Genomic DNA, 24,508 nt, shown 5'->3' on the forward strand with positions numbered 1-24,508 from the left:
CTGAGTCAGTTGAGAAACCATATAAGTATCATTAGCTCACCAATGCACCTAAGTTCTTTCACAAATGGGCCGAAAATTGTAGCTCCTAATTTTAAAATGTAGTGAATTTTACCCACGTGTGATGACAAGGGCGGGTATGCGTGGCGTGGCATGGCTGCGTTGGTGCACTGCCGTGGCGTAGAAGAGGAGGGGTGGGGGTGATCCGGGGGTGGTTTGAGGGATGAGAGCGGCTGTGCCTGTGATTTTCGTGCATATTTACATGGCGCATGCAACAGCAGCACGCATTGTCTCTCCACACACGTGCGCGGCCCACTGCACCGCAACAATCTCGTCCCTGTCCCTGGTCCCCGGGCAGGGGCACGTAAAATGAGGTTTCCGCCAACGAATAACCTGCCAATGTACGGAGGCCAAATCTGCCATGATAAGGAAAAACGCCGTATGAGCCTTCAAGCGTTGCCAAATTTCCCCTGGCAAATCACTAATTTTCAGGAAATTTTTTGAATATTTGCCTATCATTTTCTCAGATAGTTTTGTTTGTAATTTGATCTGAAACTTCTGAAAATTTAGAAGAAATAAATTCATAATTTTTCTCAAAAATAAACATTTTATCAAAGGAATTTTGGTAACTCTCGAATGTTTATACGGCGTTCTCCCTTAGCACTGCAGTAATGGCAGGAATCCCTTATATTAATGCAAAATATGCACGAAAAAATTGTATTGCTGCATTTGAGAGTGCTTAATGAGCTGCATTCTCAATATTTGTCATGCTGTTTTCCCGATAAAAATGGAACATTGTAGAAAAATTGATTTTTTAACAGATTTAAGAAAATTTGCCGCCTTTTGACGTCATCAGAAGGTATTCCTTATTATTTTGAACACACGATTATTTGCAGATTCGAACAATTTGTCTAATCGCAAAGTAGGGATAGTGTTTGATGTTCAAAGTTAGGTCTTTTCCTGTTTTTGTTTTTCAGAAAAATTACTGAAAACAGCCAATTTTAATTGCATTCACGTTTATTGCTAATTAATTTTTTTAAGCACAAAGTTTCCTGTTGATATTGAAAATGCCAAGAAATTGCAATATTGTCACGTAATTTGGCCAATCCGATTTCAAACGATCAAAATAACGAGCTCCTTGTGCGAGAAAGGTAGGCTCTTTGCAACGGGGAAAAAATTGAAAAGAAAACAGAAAAAAATGACCGCGATTTCAATTTTAAATGCAATAAATTTCAACAAGAAAGGCCCTTTCAGCTAGCGAAAACATAACACTCGGATACGATAGTAATAATTATATCAAGTCATTTCAATTTATTGCAATTTGTGTTATATGATCTGTGAAGCGCATTTTGCGAGAGATTACAATTAAAATAAGGATAAAAATAACCAAAACACGCATTTCTACGCATTTTTTGAAGAAAGGTTTAAACCTGAAATGCATACGATGAATTACAACAGTTTGATAATTTGGAAAGTTAAAAAATGCGTGTTTCGGTTATTTTTATCCTTATTTCAATACGTGTTGTTTGGTTACTCCATAAATAGAGGCGTGTTAGGACTTTGGGAGCCCCTGGTGGAGCTGAGCGTAGCATGGCTCTCATACATGGAAGCATGAGTGAAGAAGCCGTGAAATACGGCTTTCTGCCGCCTCACGTCCCTGGGCTTTGCTCTGACTTTACCCCCGCCAAAGGCGAAGGGACGCAGACACTGGCTTAGGACTGCGTCTCCGGGGTAGGCCGTCTTCTTATCGACCCTCCAAAATGCGGAATCCCTGGATAAATCACAAGAGGATTACGGGGGAAGCTTCAAGAAAAAATTCAAGGTAAAGAAGTCACTCTTGGAAAAACCAGACAAGAGCACTACTTATTATTGACTTATATTTGGACGTATTTCTGCCAAACTGAACCGGAGGCAGGTGGGAAATAAGGGGTGTGCTCGTTAGTTGAGGCCCATAAAAATGTACGGGAATCGTAAAGCGTCAGTGACGTCAGCGGCAACGAAGCCGTCTCCGTTGTCGCTCTTGCTCGGCATTAACTCATGAGCCCCGTCCACAACGCTCTTTTATCATGCTCATGGCTCATGAGTACCGCATGCAGTTAGCACATAGTTCCGTTTGACAGAATGTAAAATCCCGCTTTCCCATCTCTCTAAGGGGAATCACGCCAACTTTAACATTTTTCTTAGGCAGCTTACTAGAGCACACCCCATCGAACCCATTCGTCAATAGTTTCGTTTGGCAGAAATGCGTCCATTTATTAAAAACATTACGTCTTACCAGAAGCCGAAACTTCATGAAAATTCTGAAACAAATTTACAAGACAAGTCTAATGGCCTCCCAAGGCCAAAAAACCCACAGAACTTCGGCGGCGAAACTACCAAATCACGTATCTCATTTGCAGCGTTTGAAAATCTCCGCTCTCATTTTATTTTTTTGAGGGATAACGAGTCAATATTATTCTTTGAGGTTTTCACAGAGTTTTCTCGGTATAGAGAAGGAAAAACCTGGAGGTTTCCAAGAATTGATGTTGAGTGGTTTTCCATGAAAAAAATAGAGTCTGACAGAAAGTCCGCAACGTCGGAAACCGAGATACTTGCAACCGAGGCGATGCAACTATTCGTACGTTACGGAATAGAATTGCATACCCGAGTAAATGAAGGCGTTCTGGTAGTTTCACCGTCGACTGGTGAGAGTGACTCACACCAGGTTTGATGATGTTTGAAGATACGCCTTCGGCGATGCAACTATTCGTACGTTACGGAATATAATTGCATACCCAAGTAAATGAAGGCGTTTTGACCACCGCACATTGATCCACTATTAACTTAATTCCAATGAAAATGGTCATACCCACATCGACTTGCTGATCGATAGTCATAATTGGACGTATTTCTGTCAAACGGAACTAAGCACCATAGGGGGAGGAAGGTAGAAGGGGGCTTGGATTGGCGGCGGAACCGGGCGTCGGGCTCATTCCGTCCTCTACTCGCAATGCTTTTCCATGGCGCTTAGTTCCGTTTGACAGAACGCGCTATCCGGCAATCTAATTTCCTCAAAAGGAACTCAAATTGGCGCTTAGTTCCGTTTGACAGAAATACGTTCAATTTAAAATCATGGGTCTGAAAGTAATTGACCCTTGAATACGAAGTTATTGATCTGATACAATGACAAACTGACAAATTTCCCCCGCATTTCAGAGGAAATCATTCACCTTTAATTTCGCTTTGCTCATGACTTGCCGATAATTTGTGTTTTTTCTTGTGAGGGGGGGGGGGGGGTTAATGTGCTACTGATTTACTTACCTTCCATGAAAAAGTCGCATACAGAAGTTTTCATGGAAAACACAGCATTACCTGTCATTGCGGGGTTTCAGCCTTTTAAAATCTAGCAAAAGAAACAAAATAAAAACAATTTAAAGTTTTATTAAATATGGCCCTGATGGGATCTAGCAAGGTGCAAGGATACTGATTCGCATGAAATTATGATGTGAATGCATTTCATTTCGTTCTTCAATACTTACCCTGTTCAATGGTCCACTGGGCACTTGGCTGCCTACAGGTCACTGCTATGCCCAGGTTCCTACACTCATAGGCATAGCTAGGTAATTTAGCTGGGAGGGGGCTGGCCCCCCACCACCGGGGGGTCTGGGGGTATGGAATATCCCCCAGCTCAATGGGGGGTCCGGGGGGCCTCTCCCGGAAAATGTTTGAAATTTTAACTCTATTTGAGCGCATTTCGCGGCACTTGTGGCGCTAATATTCCTTCAATTTCTGTCTAAAAATCACCTAGTTTTATGCATTTTAAGGTTAAAATACTCTGAAATTGTTGCATTCAACAGGTTATACTATTTAGAGGCATATGTTAGGCATGGTTGACTAACATACTGAATACATACTAACATACTACATGTTTACTATTTGCCGACATATTTACTTTCTATTTGTGACGCATGAAAAATGCAAAAATTAAAAGGTAAGAAGAAAAAGAAAACACTGTTTGTAATGCTTCTTTTGATGGAATCAGCTTTCTGCGTGCAGTAAAATAAGTAAACTAACTATGTGTTGCGTTCAGTTAGGTCACGCATCTAAACTAACCTCCCGGAGAAACGAGAAGTATAGCCAGATTTGAAGGCGTTCAAAGCGTTTGGTTGGGTCACGCAACTAAACTAACCTCCCGGCAAAGCGGGAGGTATCGCCAGATTTGAAGGCGTTCTAAGCGTTCGGTTGGGTCACGCAACTAAACTAACCTCTCGGCAAAGCGGGAGGTATCGCCAGATTTGAAGGCGTTCTAAGCGTTCAGTTGGGTCACGCAACTAAACTACCCTCCCGATAAAGCGGGATGTATAGCCAGTATTTGAAGGCTCTCCCGGCGTTCACAAACTAACAGTTAACTAAGCGTTCACTAAAACTTGCCAGGTTCCAAAAGATTTTCAGGCAGAACTAACATTTATTTCAGTCATATAAGATTAAGCAGACGACTGCGATGTGAGCCTTATAAATGCATTATATCTTTTGCACCAAGGAACTAAAAGTTCTGGCTCATCCAAAAAAAGCACCTATCTGCACCTATCTATCCCCTCTGCAAGAGACTAATCATAGGCGTAGCTAGATCATTTTGCTGGGGGGCCTGGCCCCCCACCACCGGGTTGTCTGGGGGATATGGAATATCATGCTCAATGGGGGGTCCGGGGGGCCTCCACCGGCAAATTTTTGAAATTTCAACTCTATTTGAGGGCATTTCGAGGCACTTGTGGCGCTAATCTTCCTTCAATTTCTGCCTAAAAATCACCCAGTTTTATGCATTTTAAGGTTAAAATACTTTGAAATTGTTGCATTCAACAGGTTATTCTATTTATAGGCATCCTCTCACGGGCCACGGCGACAGAGACTTACCGTTGAAGAAGGTGTTTTTGCACCATCCAGAATTTCTGGGGGGGGGGCGGGGCAGATGATACTATTTCCAATTCTGGGGGGGCCAGGCCCCCCCCCCCCCCCTTCCTACGCCTCTGCCTACACTAGATACGATAAGATATTAGGCTTGAAACATTTGAGCTTTATTAGTAGGTTGTTCAAAATAAAGGATGAAAATGTTGCTGGAATTGTTGGGTTTGTATAAATTTCATTCTCTCGACGAGGCGACGCGACGTCGAGCGGTGAGTAAGGGTGACGGGACAGCGGGCTCAGCGGTGTTTATTGGACGTCTACAGACGTTGACGCCAACTTCCGCCTGAAAATCACTTATTCAACGTTAACTTGAACGTGGACAGGAAAGCTCTCCCTTACCCGGGGAGGAACTCTTATAACCGAAGCCACATTGCCAAAATAGATGACAGAATTGAATACCTAGAAACAAGCAAAGATCAATGGAATTGAATCAAAGGGAAGTATACAGGGTGGTCCAGTTTTAAACGGCCAGACTGCAGGAGCGTGCTCTATGGGTCAAAATAAGACTTTTTGTCGCATAAAGTTTTTGGGGGTGCCATGATCAAACTTGGACGTATTTATGCTAATTGGAACTATGTGAGAATAAATTAAATCAAAAGGACCTTTGTGCATATGATTTTCTTGCCTCACATACAGGGTGAGCAAGGGTTAAACGACCAGACGGCAGAAGCCGAAACATCCCCAAACCCCCTCTTTAAATTGAGATTTCGATTATTTTTAGATCATTTATGAATTCGGGGCATAAAAGTACCGGGGAGTGCAAATTTTCAAGAAATTTTGTTCTCAGCCCTTGCCATAATTCAAGAAAAACGATTTACTTTCTGACAATTTTAGCTTTCCGTAGCTCCGACTGGGGGCACTTGAAGAAAAAAACTTTATGCGACAAAAAGTCTTATTTTGACCCATAGAACACGCTCCTGCAGTCTGGCCGTTTAAAACTGGACCACCCTGTATACTTCCCTTTGATTCAATTCCATTGATCATTGCTTGTTTTCCAGCATAAACACTTTTACTTTGGGGTCTTTACAGGTGGGTGATCTATATTCACATTAATGTCAATGTTAATCGTATTACATCATTAGTCACTATCCATATCCAATTAGCAAAATACAAGTATACAAATTAAAACTCATAAGTATGAAGCCATACTTAATTGTGGCCCTTTTTTCACAACACATTTCAGTGACGCGTTTTATTTGAAATTTGTGGGCGTTTTTCGTTGTTCTTCATAAAACATCCCTCCGTCCTCTGGAACGAATGACTTAATTTTGAGTTTTTGTGGACTAGTGTCCTTGTTTCGCGTGGACGGTTACAAATCGATGGCCAAAATGAAAAACCACATATCTCTATTGCGGTGTTTCATAATTTCTGTTTCATTTTACTTTTTTAAAGACGAACAAGTCAACTTTATGACTTGAAATTTATACAGAATATTCTTCTGAAGAAAAATCAAGGAAGTGTTCAAGAAACTACGTTGACTAGATATCCAAGGAAAAAATGGCGTATGACAGGAAGTCTGCAGCGTTGAAACGGAGGTACGTGGTTTCGCACTTCGGTCATCCATGTTGAGTACCTTTCCATAAAAAAATTAAAACACAGTCGGAAATTTTGTAACATAGCAATGGAGATACGCAAGTTACGAATTTACCCATCGATATTGATTACGTTTCCTCGAAGAAAATAAAATATAACCAAAAATCGTTTAGTACCGCAATGGAGATACGCATGTTTCGCGTTGAGCCGCCGGTATGGAGTGAGTACCTCTCCTTGGAAAAAACAAAACATAATCTTTGGCTTATGAATATAGCAATGGAGATACGCATGTTTCGAATTGAGCCATTGAAATTGAGTGCTTTCCCTTGAAGAAAATAAAAGAGAACCCAAGATTTTGTAACACGGCAATGCTGCCGTGCTAAGGAAGAACGCCGTATAAGCCTTCAGACGTTGCCAAGTTTCCTCGGATAAAAACCGAATTTAGTGGGAAAATTGTGAATATTATTTTCCAAAATTTTCAGACAATTTTGTACGCAATTTAATCTAAGCTATCTAAAATATCAAGTAAAAATATGCATGGATGTTGTGAAAAATACATGTTTTATGATGGAAAATTTGGCAACTCTCGAATGTTCATACGGCGTTCTTCCTTAACACGGCAGACAGGTACGCATATTCGGCGTTTAGCCACGGGTATGATTTTTTATGTTTGGTAAGTGGCAGCGCCGCGGTGGCTTTCCACGTTAATGACTCGTCGGGCCCGGTGGCTGCGGCGGCGGGCGGACGCCTTCCGTTGGGGCGGCTGCAACCCGCGCTACTCGTCGAGTGCGACACTCGTCCACGTCGCGTCGCGTCGCACTTCTCCCTGAAATATGCGCCCTGGCCGATGCCGGGGCCGGAGACCCGTCGTGGCCCGTGGCGCGTCGCAGCTGGCGGGAGCCCCGTCTAATTGCGGCACTGTATTAAAACGTCAGCGCGCGGCTCAGCCGCTAAGCCCGCATGACGACGCGCGCCACCCACGTCCAAGTCCCTTCCGTGTCCCGTCCTCAAATTAAATCCGCTCATCCCACCCCCACCCCCTCTCCCCCTTCCCCGTCCGAGTGCCTATTGTTTCCCCGCGCCGGTCCCGCCGGACCCTGCGAAAAGTTAGATTGGCCTCTCGCTTCGTTGTCTTTAGCCATATCGACGGTGAAACTACCAAACCACGTATCTCGTTTGCGGTGTTTAAAAATCTACGCTCACATTTTATTTTTTTGAAGTAGACCAAATCAATATCATTCCTTGAAATTTTCACGGAATTTCCTCCGCACAAAGAGGAAAAATCACAGACATTTTCAAGACTGAATGTTAAGTAGTTTTTCATTTAAAAAATAAAGTATGACAGGAAGTCTGCGACGTCACAAACCGAGATACGTGGTTTGGTAGTTTCACCGTCGATATGCGGATCTAACGTTGGGGAGCGTGCAACCGCCCCCCTCTCCCTCCCGGTCGCAGGAAAAAAGAGAGGGAAAAGGGAGGAAAGAGAGAAGGAAGGAACGGAGGTAAGAAGAAGGGAGGACCGCCATTAACTTGATTCCATTGAGAATGGTCATGACTGCGTTCGCCAACCACTGAAAATAACTACACGTGAAAAATCGTAGAACATCCATGTTCAAGTTTTTTAAGAGATGAAAGGATTCAAACCCCGACGGGTGCACCCAAAAGAAAGCGTATGTGTACCTCCGATTGCAACGTAATGCACCACTTTTATGTTTTGTTTTTAATAAACGTTTTTAAAAAGCTACGCACAGTTTTTCTGAAAAGTTTCCGCGAATTTACCTAAATGATCTCGAATGAAAGTATCGAAAATTTCGACGCGTTCGTTTTATTTTCTTTTAATGTAACAAAAAAAATTAAATATCATCCGAGTTTCTGAATCGTTACAATGAGGATATACATTTGCCCTTTAAATGTGTTTAAAACTGAAAGTCAAGCATTACCTATGACACGCAGTCCTAAAGCATTCCTATAGTCATGACAGTTTTACAGGCGCTAATATGCGTTTTACGCCAACTGAGCGACGTACTGCGCTGCGTTTGGCGCAATGCGAGAAGTATTCATGCAGTCTTGTAGGCGCTAATATGGGCTTTACGCCGACCGCACTGTTTCGCGCAATGCGTGAAGTATTCCCACAGTCCTGCATGCGCTAATGTACGTTTAACGCCGGCCGCACTGTGTTTGGCGCGATTATTCGAACTCGCGTCAGAATGATCGCGGCATCGAAGAACAGAGCTTAAAAAGCCTATGTTGTGTTTCGACGCCGTATGAGCATTCCAACGTTGCCTCGTCTCTCCTGATTTAATATTTTTTCCGAAAAAAGTTAGGAAAGTTCTTTATACCCACGACCATTATTCAATCTTTTCACTTCATTTATCATAAGGAGGTAAAGACATCAATGACTTATCAACAAACTAACCTTAACTAGCGTTGACATAAAAATGCGTTTATTTTCCAACTGTTTCCTGTTTTTCCAAACTTCTACGTTAAATTAACTTCATTTTAAATTCGCGCATTCTTGTAGCAGATGTTAAGGTTTCTATTCACGCAATCCTTGTGCCTTATTCGCGCAATCCTTGTGCCTTTTTTGCATAATCCTCAAATATTTTCCTAGACCTTTGGCGTATTCCTGGATTACCGCACCAGGGACTATCGTTTTTCTCTCGAAATTTTGCCCTAGAACGGTCTGAACGCGGCCAATCGAAATGGAATTATCCGTTAGATTCGTCTCTAATTTATTGATCCATTAACAGTAAGGGATCCATCTGAATGTCTTCAAATCATTGCTTGTGCAACTAATCTCAGGGGAATTAAAATAGTTGCACAATATCAAAGATAGCTCTATCAAAGGCGAGCGATACTGTCAACTGAAATGCCAGCTGACAAAATAAAGGATTAAAAGTTCCTTCGTTTTGTTGGGAATACAATATGATCCTAACGGAGTTAAAATAGTTGCGCGATGCCAAAGATAGCTCCATTAAAGACGTTGTGGTGCTGTTACTAAAATCGGCGCTAGCGGTTCAGCTGTTCATAATAAATAAATGGTTGATTCCTCAATTGTTTTTTTTCTTCTTCTATTTGACGAACATATGTTTCAATTTGTTTTTGCTGTACGAGGGAGGTAAAAAATGTTTTCATAAGTTGCTTCTGCATTTGCGCTGTAACTTACAGCAAAAAGGTCGAAACTCTACTAATAATTTCAAGATAGAGGCAAAAAACTGTTTTGTTGCCCCATTGCCATCTCATCAGCTCATAATTTTTGAAATTTTACATCAGTCACCTGGTGTGGGCATTTTTTTTGCTGTTAGATCAATGCAAATGCAGATGCAAAATAAATTATAAAAATGGAAGCTTCTGAGAAAAACAAACGGTTCGCCACATCGAAAAGGCACCTCAACATAGAATTTGCAAGATTTTGATTACTCGCATTTTTGAAACAAAGATAAGTACAGAATATTTTCTTGTATGCTTTGTATCTGTGTTTTGAATAAAAACAAATATATATAAACAATACTGTTTTATTTATATGAACAAAGAGACAAAGAAAAAACTAGAAAAAGAAAAAAGAGGAAAGAAACAACAAAAACATGCTATTCTGAGACTTTCTGTACAATAAACAAAAATACCAATTTTACAAAATTTGACGGTTTATGTACAAATAGGAAGTATTAGAAATGGTTAAATAATACGTAATGAGAAGCAGTAAGTATGGTATGTACAACTAGTGAACTGAAAGTAAAGTATTAAAAAAAGGGGGAAAATGAGCAGATAGTTATGGTATATTCATCACATTTTGACACATCAAGCTAGGACTCCAGTTTCCTCTTTTTTATTCTCCCTCACAACAATAATGTAACAAAAATACAGCAAAAATATTTTCCTATACTTTGGCTTCTAAAAATCTACTTATAAGTTTACTTTCCTTGGAAAATATCAATTTAAAACTATGAGTGAGTATTGACCTAAAAAACAGCCCTAACAACATCACAGATTATTCCAAAATTTCCTCTAGCTTTCACACGCTTCTAGGAGAGTCAAATCTCTTTAAGTTGATCCAAAAAAAGGTCATAGTGTAAAACAGCAGGTCGAAAATTAAAACAAAAAGAATGTAAATTACTGGCGTTAAGGATATATTTAAGAAATTATGAAGCTTCATGAAGAAACATTCTCTCTTAGAGGGATGAAGGAAGATAAAAGGAGAGATAAAAATAGTTCAGTAGTTAGTCAACCAACTAAAACTTATAGAACTTAAAAACCAATTTCAAAACTTTTTCTTGCACAAATGGATTACATATTACCTCATTGCATTACGCTCCAAAATTGTCTAGATTTTTTGCTTCTGGTATAAGATACATCAAACGCCAATTACACTACAATATGAGTTTCATGGTTGCGTATCTGATTATTTGTTTTTCTAATAGTATATCTTCTTCAGAATGCTAAAAAAAAATGCAGGGGCTAAGGTACCTACAGTTACATATTTTACAGATCATTTTGAACGACAATTTTTTTTTTTCACTCTAATTTCAAAGCTTGATTAAACATCTTCTGCATGAATTAATAGAAATGCATAATACTCAGGATTAGATTTAAAATTTGCCTAATCGTAAGCATGTGCTGCAGGGCAGAGAGAAAATTTTGAATACTTTCTGGCTGACACCACAAATTTCCTTCAAAAGAGAAATTAAAATTAAATCCAAATTTCATAACCTTTCTGCTAGAAAGGACATTATATCAAAGACTTACTATGATGAACACAGCAGTATTTAAAAAAAAAAACCTTCCGTTTCAAATGCTGATTTTTAAGAATAAATGGGGTCAATTCTTGCAATGAATTTGCTTTTGACCAGTTACTACAGTCAAACTGATCTTGTTATATGTTCCACAACAGAAATATTAACAGGCATCAGAATTCTGCTTGATAAGATAATTGAGAACCTCAAAGTTTGTGAATACAATGAGAGAGTTTAGGAGCGACTGAGAAAGTTGCGAAACTGTTCAGAAATGTACAGTGAAAAAATACAATTGTACAATGGGTAAGAGAAAAAAAGCTTTGAAACAAGGCAAATGTAACATCATTTGTCAAACAGGCATGTAGGTTAACTGGAAACAAATGACTTTATGACTAGAAAGTACGTTCACCCTAAGTATCAATCGCTATTTAAAACAGACACTAATCAGCTTTCTGGGAGAGGAAAGCATAACAATGGCTCAGCTGTGTATGTTATGGATTTAAGTTTTAACAGAAGAATGTTGCTTTCTGATTATGCTTCTATCTATGGCGCAAGGTGTGAAAGCCATACTTCATCAATGATCCTTTTATTTAGACTTATAAAAAGAAGTCTAAGTACATACATTACTGTAACATTACTGGTCCTTGAACTTTCTTACATCCTTTAAAATATTACTGAGAGAATGTTTGGTAAATTTTTCACATGAAAAATCTCATCATAAGAAGGAACATGCTGAAATTTCAAATTTAGCACTTACATTAAGACTATAAGGTGAAGTTATCTTATACTACAGAAGGAACATAGAAAAACATAATTACAAGACCAAGTGTGAAAAAATTGTAACTTTTTTAACTAAAATGAGATAATTTCCCTATATGAGGACTGTTTTCCAATATTTCTCATGATCAGTGAAATAAAAAATGAACATCAATCTGCCGTAGGCATTGACCTGCTCACTTATCCAGGAGACTTGTCCCTTCTGGGTAAGATCAAAAAAGTTGAAAGTTATTAACAATTGACTGATAAAAAGTAAGCAAAAGAGACTGACTGATGAAAGTTTTTTTTCAATTCCAGATTCATCCTCGAAACATCAAAAATTTGATATACAGACTTGAGATTACGGGTCTAAAGCAAAAATCAAGAGCCCAAATGAACTGAAAATTGATGAATCAACATTAGATCAGTACATTATGAAGAGACACTGCGCAAATTTAATGAGCAATGAATGGTGACAATTGTTTTCAAAGGGAATTCTTTATTACCATTTAGTTTGTCTTTTAAGCTCTGAGAAAAAAGAGGAAATTGAAGAAGAAAAATTAGAATTAAACTTATAATAAAGAGTACACAAAATTTTAAAATCGGAATCCCACACATCCAAATAGTACCAGAAAAATTGTCTACGCAATTTGAATCATTCCGTCTCCACTAATTTCGCTGGAACTTTTCAGAGCCTTACAACGAGGAAAATACTTTTTGAGAACTAAATTAGATTATAACAGTAAAAACATTTTTTTAAAAAAGGAAGAAAATTCACAGACTTTCCTTCAGATTACAATAAATTAAATTTAAACGTAATGACTAGAGATTGAAACCATCCTGCCTCCTGTAATAACTCAAATGGTCAAAACTCACACACACTAAATGAAAAAATATAAAAGGAAAGGGCTTTACTTTAGATGCAAATCCAAAGATTCTCGCAAAGAGACTGCAGATAGATAAAGCAAATATAAAAGACTGCTTAGAGTGCTCTCTGAGAAAAATACTATTCAACAAGTAGGACCACAGCTTACGCAACTAAATAAAAAAAATCAATTACACCAAAAAAAAAAAAAAAGAAAACAAAAAACCCATCCTATGTGAAAAAGTATAAAATTAAGAGTGTAAAAAGCATTACAAAAGGCGAATCTTTTCACTAGTCTTTTTGAAAAATTAATAGGCGGCAGCCACCTGCCGTATCCACTGTTCAGCTAGGGAGTTTTTTTGGGATTGGGCCGGGGTGGCTACTACCACCTAAAATAAATAAATATTTCAATATGTTGCTTGATTAAATGCAAGTATACAGAAGTAATACAGGAAAAAAATCACGAAAAGAGAAAAATGTAAAATAAATATAACTAAGCCTAAGGTTAAAGTAGTAGCAGCAGCAGATAAGTAACTGGTGAATTCATTTCTTTCAGTGTTCAAAATTGACCTAGATATGTTATGTTTCAAGTGAGAAGTGGATACATTTTGAAAGAAACTACAGCACTCTGTCTCTTGCTATAGGTACATATAAAATCTGCAAAAATCTAAAAAGAATTTTGTTAAAGAAAAATTTTCATTAGTGACGATTAGTGTTCAACGATCATAGGAAGTTCAAGGGACAGCATTATTCCTTTGTTATAGATAATTTTCTATTAAAGCCATTATAGTTGTTGAGGAGCCCTGTAATTTCAATATTTTATGATTCAAGTTATTTCTTCAGGGCTGCAAAAATATGTTTGATAAGAGAGAGAATTTTCTTTCCTGTAGAGAAACTGTTTTTGAAAATTTACTAGTATCTTAAAGGCTTGCAAATAAACAAAAATGAGAAAATAACAATCAAGAAAAAAGAAAACCTATAAGTGAAAGATTATCAAGACAGAGATTCTATTTTGTAAATTTATTACAATACTCTTCTCATTCAACTCAAATTAAAGCCTCCGTTAATTTTGAACACTGATTTAGTCATAAAATAAAATACAGTAGAAATACATACTAAGCTTAATCAATCCGTTCCTGACATGGAGCTATTCTAGTAAAAAGTCTTTTACCTACAACAGCTCTCATCATACATGCTTAGCTAGTTTTGGTAGACTATAGAATACTCCTTTAACAGAATTGGACTACATTTTTCAATTAGGAACAACTATTGAGGACTCATTTTGAAAACGACATAGGTTTTTCTAGTTTCCTTGTGCAGGTAAGTCTTTTTCCGCATAAGCTAGACTTTATAGTTCCTTATTGCAAAAAGTAGTCCAATTGAAGGTGGAACAACATAAATGTGAGAAGAGCTTGACTAAGTGCAGTTCCTCTCAAAAGAGAAAGACACTCACAGAATGAATGTCAGGTACAAAAATAGAAAATGCCGGTACTTACAAATAGGAATGATTGGGGTTAGGTTATTATTTATCACTGGCAGGTTTCATGGGCGCTGGTATATCTATTGTTTGACTGTTTAAACTGTAGCCTGTTATGCTATCAGGGCTTTGGAGGGAGGCTGAATAAAGCATGTTTCCGTGACCACCGCCTGTGAACTGTGTGCTATCGTAGGCTCCGTTACCCTGAAAAAGTACACCAATTATTGACAACGTCTCTGTTAAAATTTCACTTTGGGTTTTCCTGATATTATGAATGAGATTTCCTGATTTTTTCACAAATAAATTGACACTCGTTTAATTTTGCAAACCAACATATTTTAAGAATTGCATCAAATTTGTTCACTTTTTTCAGCCATGAACTGCATTATGTTGTAAAATGCTCATGACACTCAAAATTTCGTGTTTCATGACCAATTTTTCTGAATTTTCCTGATGGCATCGAGTTTCCTGATGTTTTCTGGTTTCTCCAGTGTCAAATGACAGTAGACACCCTGATTAACAACTAACAATAAAGCTCCTCCTTTCAACAGTATGTTTGATGATGGTACGGATAAGAAAGGATTACACTACTATATTCAGAAGTAAAGATAAGTGTACACTAAGGCAGCCCGAGAACATGGATATAAAATAGGATAAGAAAAGGCAGGGGCAAGGCTGGAAAAGCACAGTAATTTGCAAAACATGGGACATTTTGACCGATCTCCCAGGCATTATCAACCGTCAAAAAAGAATTAAAAGATCTAAAAAAAATAAAAGCTTAAAAAAACAATGTTATCGGTCCGTGGTCATGGCAGCAAAAAGACAAGGTTATTCCACCCAGGCCTCCCGGAAAAACAAGTGAACATTAATTAAATTAATTGAATAAAACAATTAATTAATTTAATTTTTTTGTTGAATCTCACCTTCTGCCCTCATGTGGGCGGAATATCCATTAATGTTCACTTGTTTTTCCAGGAGGCCTGGGTGGAATGACCTTGCCTTCTTGCTGCCATGATCACGGACCAGTAACATTGTTTTTCTTAGCTTTTGTTTTTTTTTTTACATTTTTTAATTGTTTTTCAACGGTTGATAATGACTGGAAGACCGGTCAAAGCGTCCCGTGTTTTGTAAATTATTGTGTTTTTTCAGCCTCATCCCCACCTTTTCTTGTCCTGTTTTATATCTATATTTGGAAATGTAGTCTGCTGAATCAGCAGCACTTATTAAATTTAATTCGTTCACTTAAAGTACTGAGTAGTAAGTTGAGCTCCTAGAAATTTTCTCTTATTTTTTTTACTCAAAGAAAATCGATTTTGAAATTGCGGAAATCTGGTCCTGTTTGAAACAATATTTTTGACAGTCTGCTATAACATCAGTAGGGAAGGGAGCCTGCACTTGCTGATTGGCCTCGCCAAAGACATGGCTTGATGACGTCATCACTACTGTTGGCCTTTGATTGGCCCAATTTTGATCAGGGTTTTCTCCCTTTATAAGTGTTTTTTTAAATGTTTCAATGGACCTTTTGGTTTTTCATGAAGTTTTAATTTAGGAACATCTGTCGGATACTCTGTAAGAATTTTATACTGGTAACCTCTTTATTACCAAGTAAAAAATTTACCTGATAAATATAATCAGAGTCAGTTTTAAGCGAAGAAAAACTCTGCTGATGTGGAAGGGACACAGTATCATCATCCATGTTATCTTCAATTTGAGCTTTGTATGAAAACATAATACTAGATTGTGCTATACTGTAAAAGAAAGAAAACATGGGATTAAACTTGGTTTATTTATGAAGAAACTAAAATGAGTAATTACATTCTGAAATTTTTTGTGGGTTACATGCATAGTTCTTTTTAACACAGACAGAAAAATCTACCCGCCAAGGATTATCGTTCAAGCTGAGAATTTAGAGTGCATATTTTTGAAAGACTAAAGAGCTAGGTTGTAATGCTTGAAACACATGGCGATGGTTAAAGTATGAAACGCCGTACCACCATTCATGACGTTGTAGACTTCCAGTCATATGTACTATATTTTTGCTTAGAAAAACTTATCAACGAAATTTCTTGCAAAATCCCTTGATTTCCTTCTCAGTTAGTTGAATATTCTGTACCTATGAATTTCAAGCAATGAAGTTGACTTATTTTGTGGCGGCGCAGCTCTCGCATACATCATCTCAATGATGCACGTGGCGTGCCGACGTGCCTGCTCAAAGCAGTTTAAACTTCAGCCACTGGTTACAGTTTGATCGCTCGGTTCCCTATCGCAAAGTTGTGCAATACCAACCTGGTGGGGAGTCGGCGATCGACTATAAATAGTGGCCTGGGCATATGCCGGGCAACCAGTGATAGTGTGAAATTCAAAGAGACCAGTTCTTTCAATCTCAGTACAGACCCGTTCACCCTCCACGGTACAGACCCGTAAACCCTTCACGGCGAAGACTCGTGCATAGAACTTAGTACTTAGAAATTAAGAACTTTGTATATATACGTGAAACAATGCAACTTATTTAATATAATATGTGTCAGTAGCCTGCGTATTATCATTACCCAAAAACCCACCAAACCACCCCCCCTCACAATTTCTCTTCAAAACAATAGAATAGGAGCGTAAATTTTGAGACACTGCGATGGTGATACATGATTACACTTTGGTCATCGATCTATTACAAACTGATGAGTGAGAATCTTTCTTTCACTTTTACTTTCAGGCTTTCTAAAAAAGTTTTCACCATGAAATTAGCGTGCCATTAAAATATTAACTATCAATATGACTGTAAATTTTTGAGAACAAAATTTCAAAGCGTCAGAAAATAAAATATTGAACTTCTTTGGTCCCTTCATGGAATATAGAACTCAATTGTCACTTTATAGAACTTATTTTTGTCCGCCTCAGTCGCTTGCAGAGGGAGATACCACATATTCAGGTAATTTTGGCTTTTGTCTTTAGCTAAACGTTTTAGTTTGTGGTGGAATTTTCTATAGGTAAGGGAGACTTCATTTTTGGGGGTTACTCACCTAAAGAAATCACTGAGAAAAGCTACATATACAAGTGGCGTGAAAAGAGTATAATAGATACATGTTGTAACATCGACAACACATATTCCTTGCAGGTTGTTGAACAGAAGAAGACCACTGCCAACTGCCTGACTCAGATTCAGCAGCATTAGTAGTAAGACATAGGCGTAGAATGATTTTTTTGCTGAAACAGAACCAACCCTCACATTTTAGAGATGGAAAATCTATGGCCCCACTTGAGAGCTTCTCTATAAAAATTAAGATGTATATTGTTCCTTATTCTAAAATTAAACAATGAAATGTTGAAGGGTGACGCAATTATTTGCAAATATTAAGGCATGCAATAATGGAGGCGCTATAGTAAAGGCCCTTTGTACCGAATTAAAACGAATCTGAAAGAATCAGTAATTTAAAGATTTTTGTACCTGCAGACATTCACTTTAGTACTGAATGAACTCTTATTCAGGTTGAAGTTCCTTAGTTAAATTTTGAAAAAAAAAAAAAAAAAAAAAAAAAAAAAAAAAAAAAAAACAACAAAGTAAAAATTAGCTTGAATATATTCAAAATATGTTTCCACTCACATCACATCCAATTTTATAAAATTTTACATCCATATGAGTGGAAAGATATTTTAATACTTTAACAGTTCCTACATTTGAGAGACCTTAAAACCAGAGATGATGGATTTTTAATTTTTCCTCCTACATTGATTGCAATACTTTCATCAACCAAGGGGTGTGGAAACTTTTTGATGCAGGAAAAACTGCAAAAAACAAGTTTTAAAAAAAAGGAGCCACCAAAAGAGGTCATGAGAGTGAGAGGGCCTGCTTGTATCAGTGTGGAAATGACGACCATTTTCAAGGTACGAGAGAGAGCAAAAAATGGTATCATTTTTGAAAACTTGGGGGAAAAGGAGAGTTTCATGATATGTACGCTAAGCTAAGAGCCTTCGGCATCTCTACACTATCTTCAAGGCTAGAAGCAAAGTGAAGAAAAATCTCCAAAATAAAACAATATCATAAAAAAAAGTGTTCTTACCAGGTAATGGTAGGCGTTCTCGAAGTTTCGTCCATGGAAGGATAAATATCACCATGTATATCTGAAAAATTCAGAGCAAAATGAGAGATCAGGGAAAAAAACCCTTGTGTAGTGATTTGCAAACAATGCAAGTGGTTAAAAAAATACGATTAATGGACAGTTATGCGGAAATTGTAAATGGTACCTATGCAATAAAAATATTACATCTGGAAAAGTAGTAGTTCCTGCGCTTCTGACTATCCTAAAAATATGTTTTCTGGATTAGAGTCTGACAATCAATTGGAAATGAATTCATTTTAAAGAAAAAAATTAGCCAGATAGAATAACCAAACAAAGGAGAATGAAAGGTTATTTCAGGTCCAAAATTTCAGAACTGCTACTCTCTACTTTGTCTTGTTGCAAACAAATTTTCACAGATTAACCCACTCAGTTTATCTGATTCAGAGTTGGAAATAACTTGTTGGATGGAAAAAACATCAAACATTCTGCAGTAGACAATTTAGCATGCATTTAATGTATTTGTAAGTATGAGTTGGATTGCATTTTGCAAAAAGGAACCACTAGCATTGCAATGATGCTAAGATTGAGCAACTTCATCCTTTGCAATAAAATTGCGGAAATCGTGAAAAACTATGAAATTTAGATGGTAATTTTTGTCTTAAATTCACAGTTTTTAGCGAATAAAATAGAAACTATTAATGGATAATCGGGTTTTTCCTCCAAGACAAAAGAAGTTGCACAATCTTAGCAACATTGCAATGCTAGTGGTTCCCTTTTGCAAAATGCAATCCAGTTCTTCTTCCTTGCTTTTATATCTGAATTTGAATGATGCAGCTAAAGACAAGTCCACAAGAAAAGGTTGTATTTTTCTTGATTTTTTGGAATTTTCTTTCCAGAAGATGGTGCCTCTTTGCCTAAAAATGGTCACCATCAATAAACTCAAAAACGCAAAAAAATGAGAGTGAGTCAAAACTTCAGAAAACAATTCCTGAAAATTATAAAATTTTCTTTGTAATTTGCATCCAAGCTTACCAAGGTAAAGATGACAGAGCTGACACACCAAAATAGCATTCCACCGTGACCAAAAATTCGGTTGTCACTCAATCCAAAGCTAACGTTCTTGTCCGGCTGGAATATCTCAAGCGCTCCTTGCATTGTAGAATAACCAAACGAAATGAATGATGTAGTGAGCAGAACATACCGTATACTGCTGCGACTATCTAGATGACCTGAAACATTAAAAATTACATCAGTGTGATAAATAGGGATATACTTTAGTATTGTTGGGAAACATGATACAATCTGATACTTGTTATAAATTATTTTATAAAGGAAAGGGAGTAAAATGTAAAATATCAAACTGCTGACCACTGCAGTGATTTTTTCCTAATATACTATTGCTAAAGCTGCGCAATCACCAAAAATATTCTCATACAATTTATGATGGCTTTTCAAACCAATATTGAAAACTTTACATTCAGCTCTAACTAGTAAAAGCCTTCTGAATAGATGAGGAGATTTAGAATTGTGATATTAAATTAGCAGCAGCCTGATTGTTGAAATTGTTTGTTTGTCGGGACGACATAGATGACATAGGTTAAAAGGCGAAGCGTGATTGGTCGGCTATGTCTTATCGCTGCTTTGTCGTGCCTATGTCGGGTTGACCTCTCGACAAGCTAACGGCACCTCTTAAGTTTCCGACAGTATGTCGATCATTCCACCCGACAAAGGCACGACAAAGCAGCGATAAGACATAGCCGACCAATCACGCTCCGCCTTTTAACCTATGTCATCTATGTCGCCCCGACAAACAAAAAATTTCAACAATCAGGCTGCTGGACTTGCAAAATTGTTTGGGCAACTTCTCCAAATTAGGAGTATTCTAGGACTTATAAGTTAGGAAATTAATTTTAATTAAGGGAGATCTGTTTGACCTGGGCCATAAAAAAAGTGTAAAATTATGCACACATTTTTTCCTATAAATTCTCAGCATTTTATTACTTTGTTGACAATGCACTGCAACAAAATATGTGCCTTAATAAACAGTCATGTGACTTACAGTTCAGATGAGGCTGCTGAAAAGGATTTCTTGTCAGGGTAAACACTGATAAGAAGGCAGTGAAAGACTGATTCCTACTCAGTAGATTTTGAGGTTCAGATCACTTCTCTCTTTCCCTAGCCTTTCATTCATTTATTTATTTTAAACGTTTAGTACATGAAAGCAAATTGGCTATGATGCAGGTCATGAATGGCAGTAAAAAAAAATAATAACAATTGTGTTAAATAACTAACTAGGACAGCTTTTAAATTTACCAAGTCCATTACGGTTTTAGCGAAATTCAGGGGGCATTTAAAAATTCATCTAAGCCTAGCCCTACCTTAACATAAAAACATAAAAAAATCAAATTGTACAAACCAAATGCAAGACCAAAGACAACAACACTCATTTCCGTTGACAGTAAGAAGAAGCGAACAGTGACCCAAAGGACAATATCAATGTAGCTGCCTTCAATTGCCGCAGCACTCATTAACATAGAGGCAATGCAGCGAACAACACTCATTACTGTATTCAAAACCACCTGGAAAATAAAGGATACGGTGAGCATATTCTTGCTAGATGCAACTGAGAAAATTGCATGACAATTCACTCATTGGGGGTGGGCAACCTCAATCAAGAATTTAGAAATAATATTTCAACTGTTTTTCCTTAGATCCAAGATATTGGATGCAGAAAAAGGGACAAGTTCAGGCATCAGTTAAACTGTAAGGTGTATTTCTTTACGTGATTTGTCTCAGACCTATGACTAATCAGCCAGTTGCTTTGGGTACAACACAAGGAAGATATGCGTATGTTTTTCCTTGCATTTTGTTGTTTTTTTGACAAATGCAGTATTTTTCCCAATATCTGCCTATTCATCAGAGTAGTGACGTTTGTGCTGAAAAACTTAAAAACTAAGATATCAGTACAATTTCTTAAAGATGAGTACCTATTTTAAGAACATTTTTAAACAAGAAAAAAATAAGGGAGCCAAATCAAACTTCTTAAAGATGCGCTATACAAAACATAGCTGAGAAAAAAAGCTATTTGAAGTCTTTATCTACAGTGTTTGAGTCTAACGATTGGCAAATTAAATACGATAAACAGCATAAAACTGAACTGTGGGAAAACAAAGAGTCAAAAACTCAAATTTTTTTTTGACCTGACTTGAAGACAATTGCTCTGCTGCCAAATTTTCGTAAGTGTACTCAGTTCAGATTTCCCTTGGATGGTTACGCAAGTATCTACTTTCCTACTGTCAGTTCTTCAGGGAGTAAAAAAAAAAAAAATTTGGCTACATCCTCTTTTTTATGAAATTATCTATCATGCAGATAGAATGGGTTGCAATAGTTCCGCGTTCAGATATTCAACCACTAAATGAATGTAACTTGTAATATAATTCATTTAATCTTATATCAAAGCTTCATATTGATACATTAAAACCTCAAACTTAAGGCAAGTATAACATTTTCGTGTTTAAAAGAAAATAAGTTTTCCATTTATGGACAATTAAACGTGTGGCAGATATTGTGATTTTCGGAGTTACTTGGAACTAAGTAATGCAATCCTCAAATTGATACTGCTGAAAAAAACAGTGAATTAAGCTTACCAGTCCATAAAATGCGAGAAAAATAGGGCTGCTTGTTGCCCTGAGTTTTAAAATTGCTCGATTGAAACGAAATCCAAGGAAGAGCAGGAATATTAAATTTGGAACAAGAATGATGACATCCCAAACACGAATCCTGCATAAAAAAAATTCATTAAAATTATAAAAATAAATCATATAGATGGGAAGATGGTACCATTCAAAATGAAAAGGTAATTTTAAATACTTAGACTACCTACTTAGGATTTTTCAAACTAAAAAAAAAGAAGGAAAAAAGAAAAGAAAAAAAAAACAGTTTCTATAATAGGCCACTAGACAAGTTATGAATTGAAACACCTTGAAACATATTTTCTTTCAACACTTTGCGACAAAATCAAATAGCACAACAGGAAGTCTGAAAATCAACTCTTTATCAAGATTTAAGTATTTACAATTAATACTGTTTAGAGGGCAAAAAGTCAAAAGACTTCATTTTTATGATCTAAATTTAATTTGAACCATGACAAATACTTATTCATATTTCCCTCAGGGGTTGATTCCCAAACTTCCTGTTGTGTGAATCGTTTTCTTTGTAGGATTTTGGAGAGAAAACGACGGACGTTCTTTCTAATTCCGACCTTGTCTAGTAGCCCACAAAGATTTTTGGCAAGGGAACAAAGATCAGTTGGGCTTTTTCAAAATTGCCATGAAAAGTAGATGGCCTACCAAGAAAATTCCCTCGTAAAATTGGCAAAATTTGGATGAATCAAGAGGAGAATCCTTCACTTATTTCCCTGGGACTTTTGATACATTTTTAATCCATACTTCCAGTATTGAAATAACATGAAATAAAATAGTGTTGCGGTATGCTTTTCCCTTGAATTTATTGATTAAAAAAAAAAAAAAGAAAATTTAACATACTTAGTGTTGGGCACATCCATATAGAGGATCAATTTGCACAGATGATCATTTTCAGGTATTGTTGTTTGCGAGCTGTTGGCATCAGATATCTGGTCCATTGTGATGAAAACGAAGATCTGTTTTGCCTGTTAATTCTAAAAGCAGAGAGAAATAGATTAAAAAGTGGTAAAACCGAGGACAAGTAAGTAAGTGCATCAATCTTGGTATAAAAAAATCAAATAAAAGAGTATGTGTAATTAAGTGCTTTAGGAAGGGGTAAGGCTGACCTAGCAAGAAAAAGGAGATGGTGATGGAAGCTCAACCGCAATTGGTAAAGGAGTGGAGTTGTAATACACCACTAGCTTCTGGCCTAATCAGTAATAAATCAGGCACTATCAAAAATTTGTTAACTTGCATGGATTTGTTAGATTTTTTAGATTTAACATGAACCGGTCTGAAATATATTAAAGCTACCTATGGGTAATGAAAGCGTGACTGGAAGTAAAAATAATATATTCGAAAATCTTGTGCTTGCATATAACGGTAAAAATCCGACATTTCATGGATCTTCATTTTTAACTATAATTAGCTACCTAGTTCAGTAAAGGGGAATTTGATACAGTATAAGTACGGACAGGTCTGGGTTCTTTCCGCTAGGTGGCTTTATAGGTTAGTAAAAGTTGGAGAGACTCACATTCAGTGAAACAAATGGGATGGTTGAGGAGATGTCGGATACTCTCATTACAAACTTTGTAATTTCTATGCTTTCACATTGAGTAAGCAATTGCACAACTAATCCAAGGTTAATAATTTTGCAACCAGTTTTGTCTTGAGCCAACTAGGGACACTGGATTAATTACTGACCATGAAAGTTGGATTAACTATTATCTTTAAATACCTTGTGCTCTGATTTAGGCTGCTCTGGTAACAGAGGGGATATATAAGTCTTAAACATGCAAGTCGGATGATTGTTCCTTGGGATTGCGTAGGATTCATTGATAAAGAGTTGAGTGGGGCAGCTGCTGTATTTCTTAACGTAATGATAGTGGTCAGCTGCTCTAGATATGAGTCATGGAATGTTGATAAATTTATATCGACTGCGATAAAGATAAAACAAGCTAAATTGTGCTGAACTAAGTTCACTTACCTTTACGAGGATGACTCACTGGGAGTTGCAAAAGAGGGATTTACATTATGGGTATTCCGTGAGACAAACTTTAACAGTGAAATTGATTTGACAGTGCAAAGAAGGCAATTCAAACTCGGTACTACCACAAAGTTTTAGCAAGATGCTGAGAGACGAATGAAGAAAAGAGTTTTCCTCCTGGCTGCTTCAGATAAACAAAGCAATATGTTACTCGAATGGTGTGATAATACAATCAAGGACGGCTCTTGGAAACTGGTTGCAGTGTTTTGTCTTATAACGCAGAAAAACACGAGTACTGATGAAATCACGTATCTCATTAACTAAGATAGACAGACGGGATAAAGATCACAATTTGATGATGGATAAGATGGATTAGAAATTGCAATAAAAAAGGAGCACGACGGAACTGAAGTCGATAAAACATTGAGCGGGGGGAACGGGGACGGGGGAACTCAAAGAAAAGGGAAAGGAAAAGGAACCTCCA

The 24,508-nt window shown here is 37.3% G+C and overlaps 1 protein-coding gene across 2 annotated transcripts; it reads right to left on the reverse strand.

Annotated features, from left to right (window-relative positions):
• Window positions 1–9,972: 9,972 nt before the first annotated feature.
• On the reverse strand, window positions 9,973–24,439 carry LOC109030909 (transmembrane protein adipocyte-associated 1 homolog). Of its 2 annotated transcripts, XM_072300985.1 has the most exons (10): window positions 24,025–24,439; window positions 22,899–23,032; window positions 22,002–22,134; window positions 20,771–20,933; window positions 19,387–19,583; window positions 18,355–18,415; window positions 17,317–17,500; window positions 15,918–16,047; window positions 14,319–14,503; window positions 9,973–13,489 (listed from the first exon to the last, which is right to left on the reverse strand). In XM_072300985.1, the coding sequence occupies exons 2-9, from the start codon at window positions 22,994–22,996 to the stop codon at window positions 14,345–14,347; spliced, it is 1,125 nt and encodes a 374-aa protein (XP_072157086.1). In that variant the 5' UTR covers window positions 22,997–23,032; window positions 24,025–24,439; the 3' UTR covers window positions 9,973–13,489; window positions 14,319–14,344. The 2 variants fall into 2 exon arrangements, with proteins under 2 accessions (XP_072157086.1, XP_018897675.1); XM_019042130.2 differs by having other exon boundaries at window positions 9,973–14,503.
• Window positions 24,440–24,508: the final 69 nt, after the last annotated feature.

This window comes from Bemisia tabaci, chromosome 5, assembly GCF_918797505.1.
Source record: "Bemisia tabaci chromosome 5, PGI_BMITA_v3".
Taxonomy (NCBI): domain Eukaryota; kingdom Metazoa; phylum Arthropoda; class Insecta; order Hemiptera; family Aleyrodidae; genus Bemisia; species Bemisia tabaci.